Source organism: Oryctolagus cuniculus, chromosome 17 (genome assembly GCF_964237555.1).
Source record: "Oryctolagus cuniculus chromosome 17, mOryCun1.1, whole genome shotgun sequence".
NCBI classification, from domain to species: domain Eukaryota; kingdom Metazoa; phylum Chordata; class Mammalia; order Lagomorpha; family Leporidae; genus Oryctolagus; species Oryctolagus cuniculus.
This window is the reverse complement of record NC_091448.1, coordinates 38,267,134-38,281,757: the sequence shown is the minus strand read 5'-3', so window position 1 is coordinate 38,281,757 and position 14,624 is coordinate 38,267,134. Positions and strand designations below refer to the sequence as shown.

At 40.7% G+C, this 14,624-nt stretch overlaps 1 protein-coding gene across 30 annotated transcripts in view; it reads left to right on the top strand.

The window, feature by feature from the left end:
* Positions 1 to 14,624, top strand: part of SYNRG (synergin gamma) — an 89,493-nt gene that overhangs the window by 26,604 nt on the left and 48,265 nt on the right. For 12 of the 30 annotated variants that reach the window (XM_070061040.1, XM_070061036.1, XM_070061035.1 and 9 more), the window contains 6 exons: positions 3,349 to 3,651; positions 4,517 to 4,750; positions 5,675 to 5,752; positions 10,711 to 10,907; positions 11,477 to 11,725; positions 13,678 to 13,811. In XM_070061040.1, coding sequence (XP_069917141.1) covers positions 3,349 to 3,651; positions 4,517 to 4,750; positions 5,675 to 5,752; positions 10,711 to 10,907; positions 11,477 to 11,725; positions 13,678 to 13,811 — 1,195 coding nt within the window. The remainder of the gene's footprint in view (positions 1 to 3,348; positions 3,652 to 4,516; positions 4,751 to 5,674; positions 5,753 to 10,710; positions 10,908 to 11,476; positions 11,726 to 13,677; positions 13,812 to 14,624) is intronic. The other 18 variants (XM_051824680.2, XM_008271152.4, XM_008271151.4 and 15 more) reach the window with 5 other exon arrangements.

Sequence of the window (14,624 nt, the reverse complement as noted above, 5' to 3'; positions counted from 1 at the left end):
GTGACACAGGCCTCTAAAAGGCTAGGCTAAACTCCCACCTGTCTAGGATCTTTTATGGGTGGTACCAGGAGGGAATGATATTGTCACAATAATTAATTTTTAATTTTCTGCAGCAGTTTTAATTGTATTCTATTCATTTCATGTGTTAGATCATATACCTAGATTACTATTCCAAAATATGCCCCAGAGTTAATATGCTAAGATTGAAAAGAAGGGGCCTACACTGTGGCATAGCGGGTTAATGCCCTGACCTGAAGCGCCGGCATACCATATGGGCGCTGGTTCTGGTCCCGATTGCTCCACTTCTAATCCAGCTCTCTGCTGTGGCCTGGGAAAGCAGTAGAAGAGGGCCCAAGTCCTTGGGCCCCTGAATCCACGTAGGAGACCTGGAAGAGGCTCCTGGCTTCAGATTGGCACAGCTCTGTCCGTTGCAGCCATCTAGGGAGTGAACCATTGGACGGAGGACCTCTCTCTCTCTCTCTGCCTCTCTTCTCTCTGTGTAACTCTGACTTTCAAATAAATAAATAAATCTTAAAAAAAAAAAAAAAAGATTGGAAAGAGAATGAATCAAAGTAAGAAAGTGAAAGCATATCCAGACAAGAAAGTTAAACACGGAATGAGCTAGTCGAGAAGTAATTTAAGAGTAGATGGGGCCGGTGCTCTGGCGTAGCTGGTAAAGCCACTCCCTGCAGTGCCGGCATCCCACATGGGTGCCAGTTTGAGTCTTGGTTGCTCCACTTCTGATCCAGCTCTCTGCTATGGCCTGGGAAAGCAATGGGAGATGGCCCAAGGCCTTGGGCCCCTGCACGCCCGTGGGAGACCTGGAAGAAGCTCCTGGCCTCCAATCAGCGCATCTCTGGCCGTTGCGGCCAACTGGGGAGTGAACCAGTGGATTGAAGATGTGTGTGTATGTGTGTGTGTGTGTGTCTCTCTCTCTGTCTCTGCACCTCTCCTTCTCTCTCTGTGTAACTGACTTTCAAATAAATCTTAAAAAAAAAAAAAAAAAAAAAAAAAAAGAGTAGATGCTTGAAGTTAATGCTCAAATGACCCAGCACAGAAGTTAGGAATGGAGAACACAGAGAGGAGTGGTCATTTTTAGGCCATTTTGGCAACCAGCTGTGGTTTCACAGTGAGTACTAACGATGAAAAGTACTCATTGTTAAATAACAAATTGATGCTTTTATGGTCAGATCTTGTGAATTTAGTCAACATGTGCTCAATTCGTAATTTTTAATTGACTGCTTGATGCAGAGCATGAAGCAAACCCACAGAGATTCCAGAGGCTTCCCTTTAGGGTCTTACTAACCCTAGGCCCAGAGTATGTAGAAATAGTTAATCTTTTCACCGCCAAAGGCATTTCTAATTTTCCCCCATAAAATATTTATCTTAAAATCTTAAAATATAAACTGTATCATAATTTTATGCTGCTTAATAATTACATTTATAGCTGTAAGAATTTGAGTCAAAATATGTTCCATATAGAATTAACAATTCCAGCCAAATGCAAAAAAAAAAAATAAAGTGGATTTAGCCTTTGCAGCATGTTGCTAATACATAGGGGCCATATTATAAAAATGTTCACAGTAGGGCCTGACATTGTGGCACAGCAGGTTCTTCTGCTCATATCAGAGTGCCAGTTCAAATCCCAGCTAAACAAAATTAAGGCAGTAATTTTGCATCTTTCATAAAATTTTTAATACTTCCAAATCTTACTTCATTGCTATAAAGAAGATACTAAGTGTGTAGTGTCCCCATATTTCAGATGAGAGCCTTTCTAACAGGGAGCTGGGTTGCAAGTGCAGAGGCAGGACTTGATCCAGCAGCCGATACTGATGCCAGCACTGCAGGCCGTGGTTGAACCAGCTGAGCCACCACACCGGCTGCCCAGATGAGAGCCTTTTTAAAGAAAAGTCTGCTCCCTGTGACATTAAACTTCAGTAAATATTGAAGCAATTGAGAGTAGTTAAAAACGTGAAGAAGCAACAATAAAGTGTGTTACTAATGAGCTTTGTACTAAATCTGGCCCCTGTGGAGCAGGCTTACTACATAAATGAATCTCACTTTAACAATAAAAAGCCGCAGTGATGTTTATAAAAATCCTTTAGTGCTGAAGATCTTTTTATGTAGTCCTCAGGCAGGCTTACTTTCTATTTGTTTATTAAGATTTATTTATTTATAAGGCAGAGTTACAGAGGAGACAGAGATCCTCCATCTGCTGGCTCGCTCCCCAGATGTCTATGATGGCTGGAGCTGGGATGATCCATAGCTAGAAGCTTCTTTCAGATCTCCCACGTGGGCACAGGGGCCCAAGGACTTGGGCTATCTTCTGCTGCTTTCCCAGGCGCATTAGTAGAGAGCTAGATCAGAAGTGGGGCAACCAGGACATGAACCATCACCCAGGGATGCTCAGCACCACAGCACCAACTGTGCTACAATGCTGGCCCCATGCTTACTTTCTTATATTGACCATTGAGTTGTTTGGTTGAGTACTTTAATATGGTATGCCAGTTTTGATAACTTTCATAGGAAAGTGTTACCTTTATAATGTACTTAACACTTTTGTTTTTTGTAATTTTCATGTGATCTATTCAGAGTTCATGGATCAGGGGTGATATATAAACAAATTACAAGCTTATATTGTATCTTGTTCCTACTATATTTCTTAATAAATAATTAAGTTTATATTGTGCATTATTTCTCACTGAATTTCCAACTAAATAATGAAATTTAAGCATCAGAATCTGTCTGAAGTGTTTGAGTGTTAGTAGGAACAGTAAAAGGCAAAAAGTAAACCATCAGAGCCTTTGGAGGCTGACATTACCAGATGTGGTATCAGACTTCAGAAAGGCTGCAGAAAAACGGAATTCTGTGATACTTATTTTGGTGCAAAAAAGTTTTGAAGTTCAATTGTACTTTTTTCATAATACACATTTCTGTGAACTTTTTGAAGATCACTCATACATAGGTTTTCTTATATCTGAGATACATTGATTTGAGAGAATATCACCCAGGTAAACTGTTCATTTGGATTTAAAAATAATCACTATGTTGATATAGATTATTAGTGGTCTTGGATAGGGAAAAAATTAGTGTTGACCTAATAAAAGGAAAATTTGAGTTTCACTTTTTTGTTTATGAACCAAGTACAAAGTAGCTCTAGAATTTCCTCTTCGAAAGACACAAAATTGTGTGTAGACATCAGTTTTTTGCAAGTGTTGTCTAATTCCACTTGTTCACCTCCACTATTTTGTTTTGCTGTTTTCTTTTGGAATTGTACTGCATCTCAATTTCTCTTTTCTCTGTTGATTTTCATTTCTGTGTGTTTCATTACCATTTTCCATTTTGCAGATTGTCCCACATCATCTCATTCTACCAAAACTGTCTCCCCATCACCTGCCTTTCTTGATGAAGAAGAATTCAGTGACTTTATGCAGGGGCCTGTTGAAGTTCCCGTATGTGGGCCTTCTTCCACGGCCCAGCCCTTTCAGTCTTTCCATCCTACCACCCCACTTGGCCAGTTGCTTACGCAGAAGGCTGGGGCACAGCCTCTCCCTGCAGGTCAGATTCCAGTGTCATTTGCCTTACATGGTGTCCCTGGGCAAATTCCTTATTCCTCCACTGCTTCAGCCTCACACAGTGTACAGAAAGCAGGTAACTCCTAGCATTATTAATGCAAATATTCATGAGACAGTCTAGGATAATTGACTTGTTATATAAGTAGAGTAATACAGTAATGTTAGCAAGGAAACTTTTATATGAATATATTGGTGCTCTCAAAATTCACCAAAGAGTGTTGAGTTTTAAATTCTGGAGTCTTCACATTCTAGAAAAGTGATTAAAATATGATCCTAAATCAGCAATTTAAACCACCTTAGAACTTGGAAAACAAATTGGTTTCTAAAAAGCATTACTCTTTCATTTGGGAAAAATCACCAATATGGCTTTCTTAAGAATGAAATATTGAAGTGGTCTTTCTGGTTCAGTGAGTGAGAGTACTTGGGGCCAAAGCCCAGGGTGTTCATTCACCGCCTGTCCTTGGATAGGTTGTTAAACATTTCTGTGCCTCAGTTTAAATCATCCATGAAACAATAAGGTCAGCTAAACCCTGTATCTCATGACATACAAGACAGCGCTGGAAGGGATCTTGGCAGATGTGTATAGTTCGAACTGTCTCATTTGACAGACCTGCAAACAGCCCTGGAGGTGTTATTACTGCCCTGAGGCTTGCCGAGTAGTTAAAGTGTCTGTATCGCAGGTAGGTTCCCTGATTTCTAAGGCAGTGCTCCTTGCACTATGCTATTCTACCTGCCTTTTCAGAGAATTCATGAGAATCACAGTTGATTATGAAGTTCTCTTTAAGTTTCTCAAGTCCGATATAAGTGTGTAATGACTGGATTATTTAAAAGATTACATTATGTGTAGCAGAACTTTCCCTTTAGAATATTGGGGTGGAAGTGAATGAAAAGATGAGAAATACGCGATTATATACGAATAATCCTTCATGCTGTTTGTTTAGGCCCTTCTTTGGAGGAGAAGCTCCTAGTGTCTTGTGATATAAGTACATCTGGGCAGGAGCAAATTAACTTAAACACTTCTGAAGTGGGGCACAAAGCCCTAGCCCCGGGTCCCAGTAAGAACCATCCCAGTTTAACGGCCAGTAACGGGGGTGCTGTAGACGGATGTTTAAGTGGTACCACCACTGCAGAGGCAGAAAAGTCTTCAGACCAAAACCTGTCAATTGAAGAGAGTGGTGAGCTCATGAAACATTCAACAAAAAAATTTGCTTAACCAGATGCTCAAATGCTAACACCTTAAGCATTAATCTTATGAATGCTGCTTGATTTTGCTAATTGAAACTATGCTTAAAATATATTTAATGCACTCTTTTCTCCAGTTAACCCCTAAGATTTTGCTCTGAATTCTTTCAAGACACTAAAATTCCTTTTCAAAAATAAGATTTTTATAACCCGTTTTCTTAATAAGAATCATTCCTGATTATAAATATTCTTTCCTTTTGTTTCATAAAAGCTCTCTCTTTGTCCCCTTAAACTTTATGTTCTTCCGTGAAGGTTGAAAAATTAAACTAACTGGAAAAGTCACCAATGAAAATATAGTTTTGCATTCTTCAAAGTAGATCATAAACACTGCTCCTGAAAGATCCAGATTTTATAAACTCATCTTGCAGAGATGAATTAAAATGTGGCGAGCCTAGGAGGCAAATTTATAAAAGATATTTTACTGTATTAAAAAAAAAGAACTCAAAAATTCCTGTACATCTAAGGCAGCAGTGTCGTATTCAGGTAAAGAAATAAAATCAGACTTGCAAAGAAGCATTATTATAAGCCACAAGAAAAGTTTAGGCAATTAAAATTTTTACATAGGTAATTTTTTAAACCATCTGTCTTGTTTTTTCCTTCAGTTTATAAGTGCAAAATGATGCAAGCCTTGTATGACTCAGACTATTGATTTGGTACATTTTAGTTTTTCTTTAATTTATTCTTGATGACATAATGTACAGGAGTTGTTTAGAAACAATATTTTAGTTGTATTGGTGACTTTTTTTAAAAGTGTCTCCAACAAGTGCTCTTTTTTATAAAAAAAACAAGCAAACAGTGACTCAGTGTTTCCACATCTTCTCCATGAGTTGTGTACATTGATGTTTCCTGTTTTGCAGGTGTGGGAGTGTTTCCCTCCCAGGACCCTGCTCAGCCCAGAATGCCTCCTTGGATTTATAATGAGAGTTTGGTTCCAGGTAAAAAAAAAAAAAAACTTCTTTGCCCAGTATTCCCTTTGAGTAGTTTGCTTCCAATATCATGAATTTTATTGTAAATATTACTGTCATGGTTACACAAAATGCAGAAGGAGTTGTCACTTTTCTTTTGTTCTGAAAGAGCACAGAAAATTGATCTGGTTCTTAAGATTGCCTTATATATGGAATAGCTATATCAACAAGAAGAAATTATTTGCTTTGATATTTTAAATGTTTTATTCATCGTCTTAATATTTTTATTTCTAGAAGTGTTCTTTGATTTACTGTGCCTTAAAAGATAATATCAAATGTTCATTTCCAATTATGTTAATTATTGGGTACAGTTTTGTGAATTCTCAACGACTAATGGATTTTTTTAATGTTCATTTTATAAGTTGTCATGTGATATACAAAGTAAGAGACCAGGTGGCTTCCTTGTTCACATTGAAAGGTGGATTTTACTTTTTCCTTTATGTAATTATTACTGCTGAGCCAAAAGGAATCAGGACAGTGCATTTTCTAGAAGCACTCAATTGATACAAGGAAATAATTTATTTAAACCATAATTTATCCATAGAATTTGGGCTGCAGCAGCATATGTTAATCTTTTTTAAAAAAAGATTATTTATTAGAAAGGCAGAGTTACAGAGAGGCAGAGGCAGAGAGAGAGTATCCATCTGCCGTTTCACTCCTCATATGTTAATCCTAAAAAAAAATTGTGAAAACCATTTTTTTTTTATTTGACAGGTAGAGTTGTAGACAGTGAGAGAGAGAGAGAGAAAGAAAAGTCTTCCTTCCATTGGTTCACTCCCCTAATGGCCACTACGGCTGGTGCTGCACCGATCCGAAGCCAGGAGCCAGGTGCTTCCTCCTGGTCTCCTATGCGGGTGCAGGGCCCAAGCACTTGGGCCATCCTCCACTGCCTTTCCGGGCCCCAGCAGAGAGCTGGACTGGAAGAGGAGCAGCCGGGACTAGAACCTGGTGCCCATATGGGATGCCGGCACCGCAGGCAGAGGATTAACCAAGTAAGCCATGGCACCGGCCAAGAAAACCATTTCTAAATAAGGGAGCGGGCATTTAGCCTAGAGGTTAGGATGCTCATGTTGCACATCAGAGTGCCTGAGCTCAATTTTTGGCTCCAGCTCCTGACTCCACTATCTGTCAGTATAGATCCTAGGAGGTAGCAGTGAATGCTCAAGTCATTGAGTTGCCACTGTTTAGGAGACCTGGATGGAGTTCCCAGCTCCTGGCTTCACCCCCAGTTGTTGTAGGCATGTGGGGAGTGAACCAGTGGATGGAAGCTCACTCTTTGTCTTTCTGTCTCCCAAATAAATGTGAAAATAAAAAATGTTAATTAAGGGGGCCCAGTGCTATGGTGTAGCAGGTAAAGCCACTGCCTACAGAATAGGCATTCTATATGGGCACTGAAGTCCCAGCTGCTCCACTTCCCTGCTGATATGCCTGGGAAAGCAGCAGAAGATGGCCAACTGCTTAGACACCCTTGCACCCCCATGGGAGAAGCTTCTGGCTCCTGGTTTCAGGTCAGCCCAGCCCCAGCCATTGCAGCCATTTGGGGAGTGAAGTAGTGAATGGACAATTGATCTCTGTGTCTCCCTTTCTCTCTAACTATGCCTTTTGAATTAGTAAATCTTATTAAAATTTTTATTGACATATAATTGTACATATTTATAGGGTACAGTGTGATAATTTGATAAATATATACAATGTATAGTGGTCAAATCAGAGTAATTAGCATACCCATCTCTTAAATGCTTATTACTTATGTATATTGGGAACCTACAAACTCCTGTTCTAGTTTCTATGCAATATATAATAAATCGTTGTGAACTCTTTTCACCTTTCTGTGCAATAGAACAGTAGAATTTATTCTTTCTACGTAAATTGTGGTATCTATTATCCAACCACTCTCTGTTCCTCTCCTCCTATCCTTCCTGATCTGTTGTGACCACTATTCTGTTCTCGACTTCGATGAAATCAACTTTTTTAGCTTCTGCATGTGAGTGAGAACATAACAGTATTTGTCTTTTTGTAGCTGGCTTAATTTCACTTAGCATGATGTCCACTTCCATCCGTGTTGTCCCAAATAGCTGAAAAATAGGCCATTGTGTATGTTTGCCACATTTTCTTTATCTGTTCATCCGTCTGTGGATACTTAAACTGATTCCATATCTTGGCTATTGCGAAAAGTGCTGCAGTAAACATGGGAGTGCAGATATTTCTTTGATAAATTGATGTTTCTTTTGGCTATTTCTCCAGTAATGGGAGAGCTGGCTCCTATGGTCAGTCTATTTGTAGTTTCACTGAAGACCCTCCGTGCTGTTTTCTATAATGGAACAGAATATGAGACATGTTTCCTTTTCTCTACATTCTCCCCAGCATTTGTTTCTAATTTTTTTGGTAATAGCCATTCTAACTAGGGTGAGATGGTACTTTGTGGCTTTGATTTATGGTTCCCTGATGATTGGTGATATTGATCATTTATTTTAAGATTTATTTATTTTACTTGAAAGTCACAGTTACACAGAGAAGGAGAGGCAGAGAGAGAGAGAGAGAGAGAGAGAGAGAGGTCTTCCATCCGCTGGTTCACTCCCCAGATGGCTGCAACGGCCGGAGCTGCGCCGATCCGAAGCCAGGAGCTTCCTCCAGGTCTCCCACACAGGTGCAAGGGCCCAAGGACTTGGGCTATCTGCTGCTGCTTTCCCAGGCCATAGCAGAGAACTGGATCAGAAGTAGAGCAGCCAGGTCTCGAACTGGCACCTATATGGGATGCTGGCACTGCAGGTGGAAGCTTTACCCACTACGCCGCAGCACCAGCCCCAGGTTGTTTCTTTACTGTGTTGATTGTTTCCCTTGCTGTGCAAAAACTTCTTAGTTCAATATAAATTTCATTTGTTTTTGTTGCCTGTTTTTGGGATCTTATTTTAAAAAATCATTGCCTATACTGATGTCTTAAAGTGTTTCCCCTGTGTTTTCTTCTAGTAATCTTATAATTTCAGCTTTTATGTTTAGGTCTTTGATCCATTCTGAGTTGTGTTTTGTAGATGGTGAGAGATAAGGGTTAGCATGTGTTAATATATTGTGACTTGTTTAATTTAGTGTAGTTTGCTAACACCTTGAAAGCTAAAGGTAAATTCCCTTAGATCTTCAGTTTTCTAGATTGGTCATAGGCTAAATTTGTTGTGAACTTGATTAGATAAAATTCATGCATGATTTCTGTGGCTGAACTTTTTAGAAGAAACTGATAATATCTTTATTGTAGTCACATCCAGAAAGGCTAATTATTCCCAAAACTCTATGGGTCTTCAACTGTGCATAAAACTGCAATGTTCCCTTTGAGCAGTTTGCAGCTATTCTTCTTCCCCTCTGTCCTCGAGCCAGACAAGCAAATAAAAGCTGGGTCTTGTTATTTTTGCGAGTTTTACCTATTTTCTGCCAGTTTGTATTTCTCCTTCCTCTTTTCAAACATAAATTTAAAAAGTCATACATTAAAAGACAAAGTAACGTGTTCTTTTTTCCAGCCTACTAACCTGTAATTCATATTTTTTTTTTATTTGACAGAGTTAGACAGTTAGAGAGAGACAGAGAGAAAGGTCTTCTTCCTTCCATTGGTTCACCTCCCAAATGGCTGCTTTGGCCAGCACTGTGCCAATCCAAAGCCAGGAGCCAGGTGCTTCCTCCTGGTCTCCCATGCAGGAGCAGGGCCCAAGCACTTGGGCCATCCTCTGCTGCCCTCCCGGGCCCCAGCAGAGAGCTGGACTGGAAGAGGAGCAGCCGGGACTAGAACCCTGTGCCCATATGGGACGCCGGTGCCGCAGGCGTAGGATTAGCCAAGTGAGCCACGGCTCCGACCCCCGTAATCCGTATTTTTAATCCTAGGTGTAAAATTTTATTATCAACATTTTTCTCTGTCAGCCTTAGCTTTACTCACTTTGATTTCCAACAACCTTCATAACTGGACTTGCCGGATTTACACCTTATAAGCATATATGCCATGTTAAGTTTTAGTTTCAGGCAAACAGCAAATAATTAAGAATGTCCCATTTTTTGTTTTATATGATAACCCTATCTCTAGCATCCTTCCCATTTAGGCCTTTGGAAAGCCCATGTTACTGTGAAAAACTCACCAGTAGTCCCTTTGTTTGTTTCAAATGCTTGCTCTACTTCCTTGCCCTACGTGAAGCCAAGTCTTTGCTTGAAAGCTGCCTTTCCAGAGATCCGCCACTCATTGGCTTGTTCCAGAGAAAAGCAGTGTTGGTGGAATTCTTACTTCCCCTTGCTATTTCCAAACTCTTCACTACTCTATACCTTCTTCTCTTTTAAAGTACAATGTATCTGCTTACACCACCTCTACCGTATTATTACTGAAATCTTCTGAGTTACAAAAGTTTACTTTACCTTCGACTACAAGTCATCTTTAGGATCAACCTCCAACCTCTCTCCTAAGCTCCAGACCCTAATTGTCTTGGGATTATTTCCATTTGACTGCCTTTTTAAAAAATATTATTTGTTTAAAAGGCAGAATGACAGAGTCTTATACAGAGAGAGATCATCTGTCCCCTGGTTCACTTGCCAAATGCTAAGCCAGGAGCCCAGAACTCTATCCAGGTTCCCAATGTGAGTAGCAGGGGCCCAAGTACTTGAACCACTGCTTCCCAGGGTATGGATTAGCAGGAAGCTGGGTCAAAAGTGAAACCTGGACTTGAACCCAGACACTCCAATATGGGATGCCAGCATCCCACACAGCATCTGTTAACTACTGTGTCAAACACTGGTACCCCATCCTCATACTTGAACTTCTTTACAGCACTTCAAACCTTGATGTGCCTTTGGTTCTAGTAAAGTAGTTTGATTTAAGATCATTCTTGTATACCAGCAATAAGCAGAAAAGGTCCATCATTTGTACTGTGTTTACATTTGTAATTTGTTCTTTTCTTTAACAGATGCCTATAAAAAAATTCTGGAAACCACAATGACTCCAACTGGAATAGATACTGCTAAACTCTATCCTATTTTGATGTCGTCTGGACTTCCCAGGGAAACCCTTGGACAGATATGGGCCTTAGCTAATCGAACAACACCTGGCAAACTTACTAAAGAAGAGCTTTATACAGTTCTCGCCATGATAGCAGTAACACAGGTAGATAGCTTTTTTTATGGTGGGTCAAGTAACTTTGATGCACACTGAACAAATGTGACTACTTTCTACTGCAACATTGTAGAATTCTTTGTACATCAAAATTTGGATTCTTTTCATGATATAGTACTTTTTAAATATACAGATTAAGTGATGCACGTACTGGCAAATTATTCTCTTGTTTAAAAATGTTTAATATGTCAACATTCTCTGGCCTAGCTGTTCATTACTTCTGATTTTGAAAAGTTAATAATAGGTTAAATGACTCTCATTTAATGTCCTTTTTTGAAATTCCAGAATTGTAAAATATTTTCAGATTAGTAGCAGTCTTCATTTCAAAGTCATTTTAAATTATTCGATCATTGCAAATTGAATTATTGAAGGGGGAAAATGTCAGAACTGATATGTGTCATCCATTTCTAAGGATTAGATTTGTGTTAACCTTGTAACTTTTTTCTTAAATTCGGGGAAGTCAGAGTGAAAATACAAAGTCTACAGATTTTAAAGTTTCTCTTAATTCTATGTGCTTTTGCAGTCCCCTAAAATGTTTGTTTCCTGCCTGTTCTGTATAGAGGGGTGTACCTGCCATGAGTCCTGACACTTTAAACCAGTTCCCAGCGGCTCCTATTCCAACTTTAAGTGGTTTTCCTATGACTTTGCCTACCCCAGTGAGTCAGCCAACTGTGATACCATCAGGCCCTGCAGGCTCCATGCCCCTTGGCCTTGGACAGCCTGTCATGGGCATTAACCTTGTTGGACCAGTGGGTGGAGCTGCAGCCCAAGGTTCCAGTGGCTTCATGACAACTTACCCTGCAAATCAGGTAAGTGGAAAAGCTGGCCTATTGCAAATAATCCCTGAAAGTGAATCTAGGCAACTTTTTTTTTTCAGGAATACATAAAGAAAATTGCTAGATTTTGATGGACAATTGAGGTTAAAATTAAATAGTGTTAAAACTAATTTTTTTTTTATTATTTAAAGGATATGAAGAAATTTCTTAGTTGTTAAGGTGCTTCTAGGTCAGAATCCCTTTATAACTAGTGTGATCATGCCCAAGAATTGCTTGCTGCTTCAACAACAGATAATTTCCAGTATAGAAAACAGGTAGTAAAGAGGTGAATAAGCCGGCGCCGTGGCTCAATAGGCTAATCCTCCACCTTGCGGCGCCGGCACACCGGGTTCTAGTCCCGGTCGGGGCGCCGGATTCTGTCCCGGTTGCCCCTCTTCCAGGCCAGCTCTCTGCTATGGCCAGGGAGTGCAGTGGAGGATGGCCCAGGTGCTTGGGCCCTGCACCCCATGGGAGACCAGGAAAAGCACCTGGCTCCTGGCTCCTGCCATCGGATCAGCGCGGTGCGCCGGCTGCAGCGGCGGCCATTGGAGGGTGAACCAACGGCAAAGGAAGACCTTTCTCTCTCTGTCTCTCTCTCTCACTGTCCACTCTGCCTGTCAAAAAAAAAAAAAAAAAAAAAAAGAGGTGAATATATTTGGCTGAAGGTTTATAGTTCATTATAATATATATTTAAAACATCAAATCTAATAAGGTTAATTAAATGTTTAAGTTGTATCTTTAGGGTAAACTGCTACTAAGCTTAAAATTTTGTTTATTTTCACTACTCAGATTAGCAAAAGTTTTTATTAAATGTTTCATCTTTAGTGTCTGTGAAAATACAGAGGAAAAGTGACTAGTATACTATGGATTCCTTGTTGTACCTTTTTTAGATGGCAGGTTTGGCAGTAGCTACCAAAATTATTGTTGTCTGTACCTTCTGAACTAGTGTTTACATGAGCAGAAATAGTAGCTCAAGTTAGCAAAGATAGACACAGGTGTTTTGTTGTAACTTTTGTCAGAATGAAAAATTAGAAATAGCTTAATATCTATCAGAATGAAAAGGTTCAGTACATTTCAGTTCATATGATAGTGATAAGCTGATCATTAGAGTTCGTGAGTAGGTGGGTGTGTACTATGCAGAAGGATATCCTCGCTATGTAGTTACAGAACAGTATGTTGTGCACTCATTTTTCTATAAAGCAGTTATACCATTAATAGTACTCACATCTGGAGTGTGGGGTTAGGAATCACTCATCACTGTTTATCTTTGTATGATTGGTTCTGATGGGCTTGGATCACTTTTAAAACTTAGATTTGTGTGAAATATTTTTTAAAGATGGCAGATTCTCAGTTACCCAATAACTATGATTCAGCAGATTTTTAAAAATGTATAGATGGGCCGGCGCCGCAGCTCACTAGGCTAATCCTCCGCCTTGCGGCGCTGGCACACCGGGTTCTAGTCCCAGTCGGGGCGCCGGATTCTGTCCCGGTTGCCCCTCTTCCAGGCCAGCTCTCTGCTGTGGCCCGGGAGTGCAGTGGAGGATGGCCCAAGTGCTTGGGCCCTGCACCCCATGGGAGACCAGGAGAAGCACCTGGCTCCTGCCATCGGGTCAGCGCGGTGCTGGCCATTGGAGGGTGAACCAACGGCAAAGGAAGACCTTTCTCTCTCTCTCTCTCTCTCTCTCTCACTGTCCACTCTGCCTGTCAAAAAAAAGTATATAGATGACCTCTTTAACCCTGTCTTCTACCATTCGTGCCAGGGAGTATCTAAAAATACAAGGTTCCTACCTTAAGCGCTTTAGTTGATGTTATTAAAGAGTGTTCTAAGGTTAGCTGGTTGTTCCTAAATTGAGAAATTTAAAGGCAGCCTTTAAAGCTGGCAGTTGAAGGTTGGACTTCTTTTTTCCGTTTGATCTTTGCTACCTAACCATCTTCTATAAACACAGGTGGGAAAGCCAGAAGACGATGACTTCCAGGACTTTCAAGATGCTTCTAAATCCGGATCTCTTGATGACTCATTCAGTGATTTCCAAGAGTTACCTACTGCTTCAAAAACAAGTAGTTCTCAGCATGGAAACAGGTAGAAAGAGTTTAATGGTTTTAACATTGTATTCGACCATTAAGAAAAAGATACCCACAATAAAAAGCCTAAGTATAAGTAAAATTAAGTTTACATGTGCATGGCCGGCGCCACGGCTCACTAGGCTAATCTTCCACCTGCGGTGCCGGCAGACCCCGGTCGGGGTGCCGGATTCTGTCCTGGTTGCCCCTCTTCCAGGCCAGCTCTCTGCTGGGGCCAGGGAGGGCAGTGGAGGAGGGCCCAAGTGCTTGGGCCCTGCACCCCATGGGAGACCAGGAGAAGCACCTGGCTCCTGCCATCGGATCAGCACAGCCCACCGGCCATAGTGGCCATTTGAGGGGTGAACCAATGGAAGGAAGACCTTTCTCTCTGTCTCTCTCTCTCTCACTGTCTAACTCTGCCTGTCAAAAAAAAAAAAAAAAGTTTACATGTGCTATACTACTTTTCCTTGACTATTCCCTTGTTATGCATTCTTTCACTCTTTGAACTTCTCTCCTCTTTGTCCACCTTAACCTCCTACTTTTTTCTCCCAGTATTTCTTTGCTTGTTACTGGGACTGTGGCATAACGTGTTAAGTTGATCCGAGCAATGCCGGCGTCCCATAGTGGAGCACTGGTTCTAGTCCAGACTGCTCCACTTCTGATCCAGCTCTCTGCTATGGCCTGGGAAAGCAGTGGAAGATGGCCCAAGTGCTTGGACCCCTGTGCCTATGTGGGAGACCTGGATGGGTTTCAGCTTCTGGCCTTGGTCTAGTTCAGTCCTGGCTTTTGTGACCATTTAGGGAGTGAACCAGATAAAAGACCTCTCTCTCTG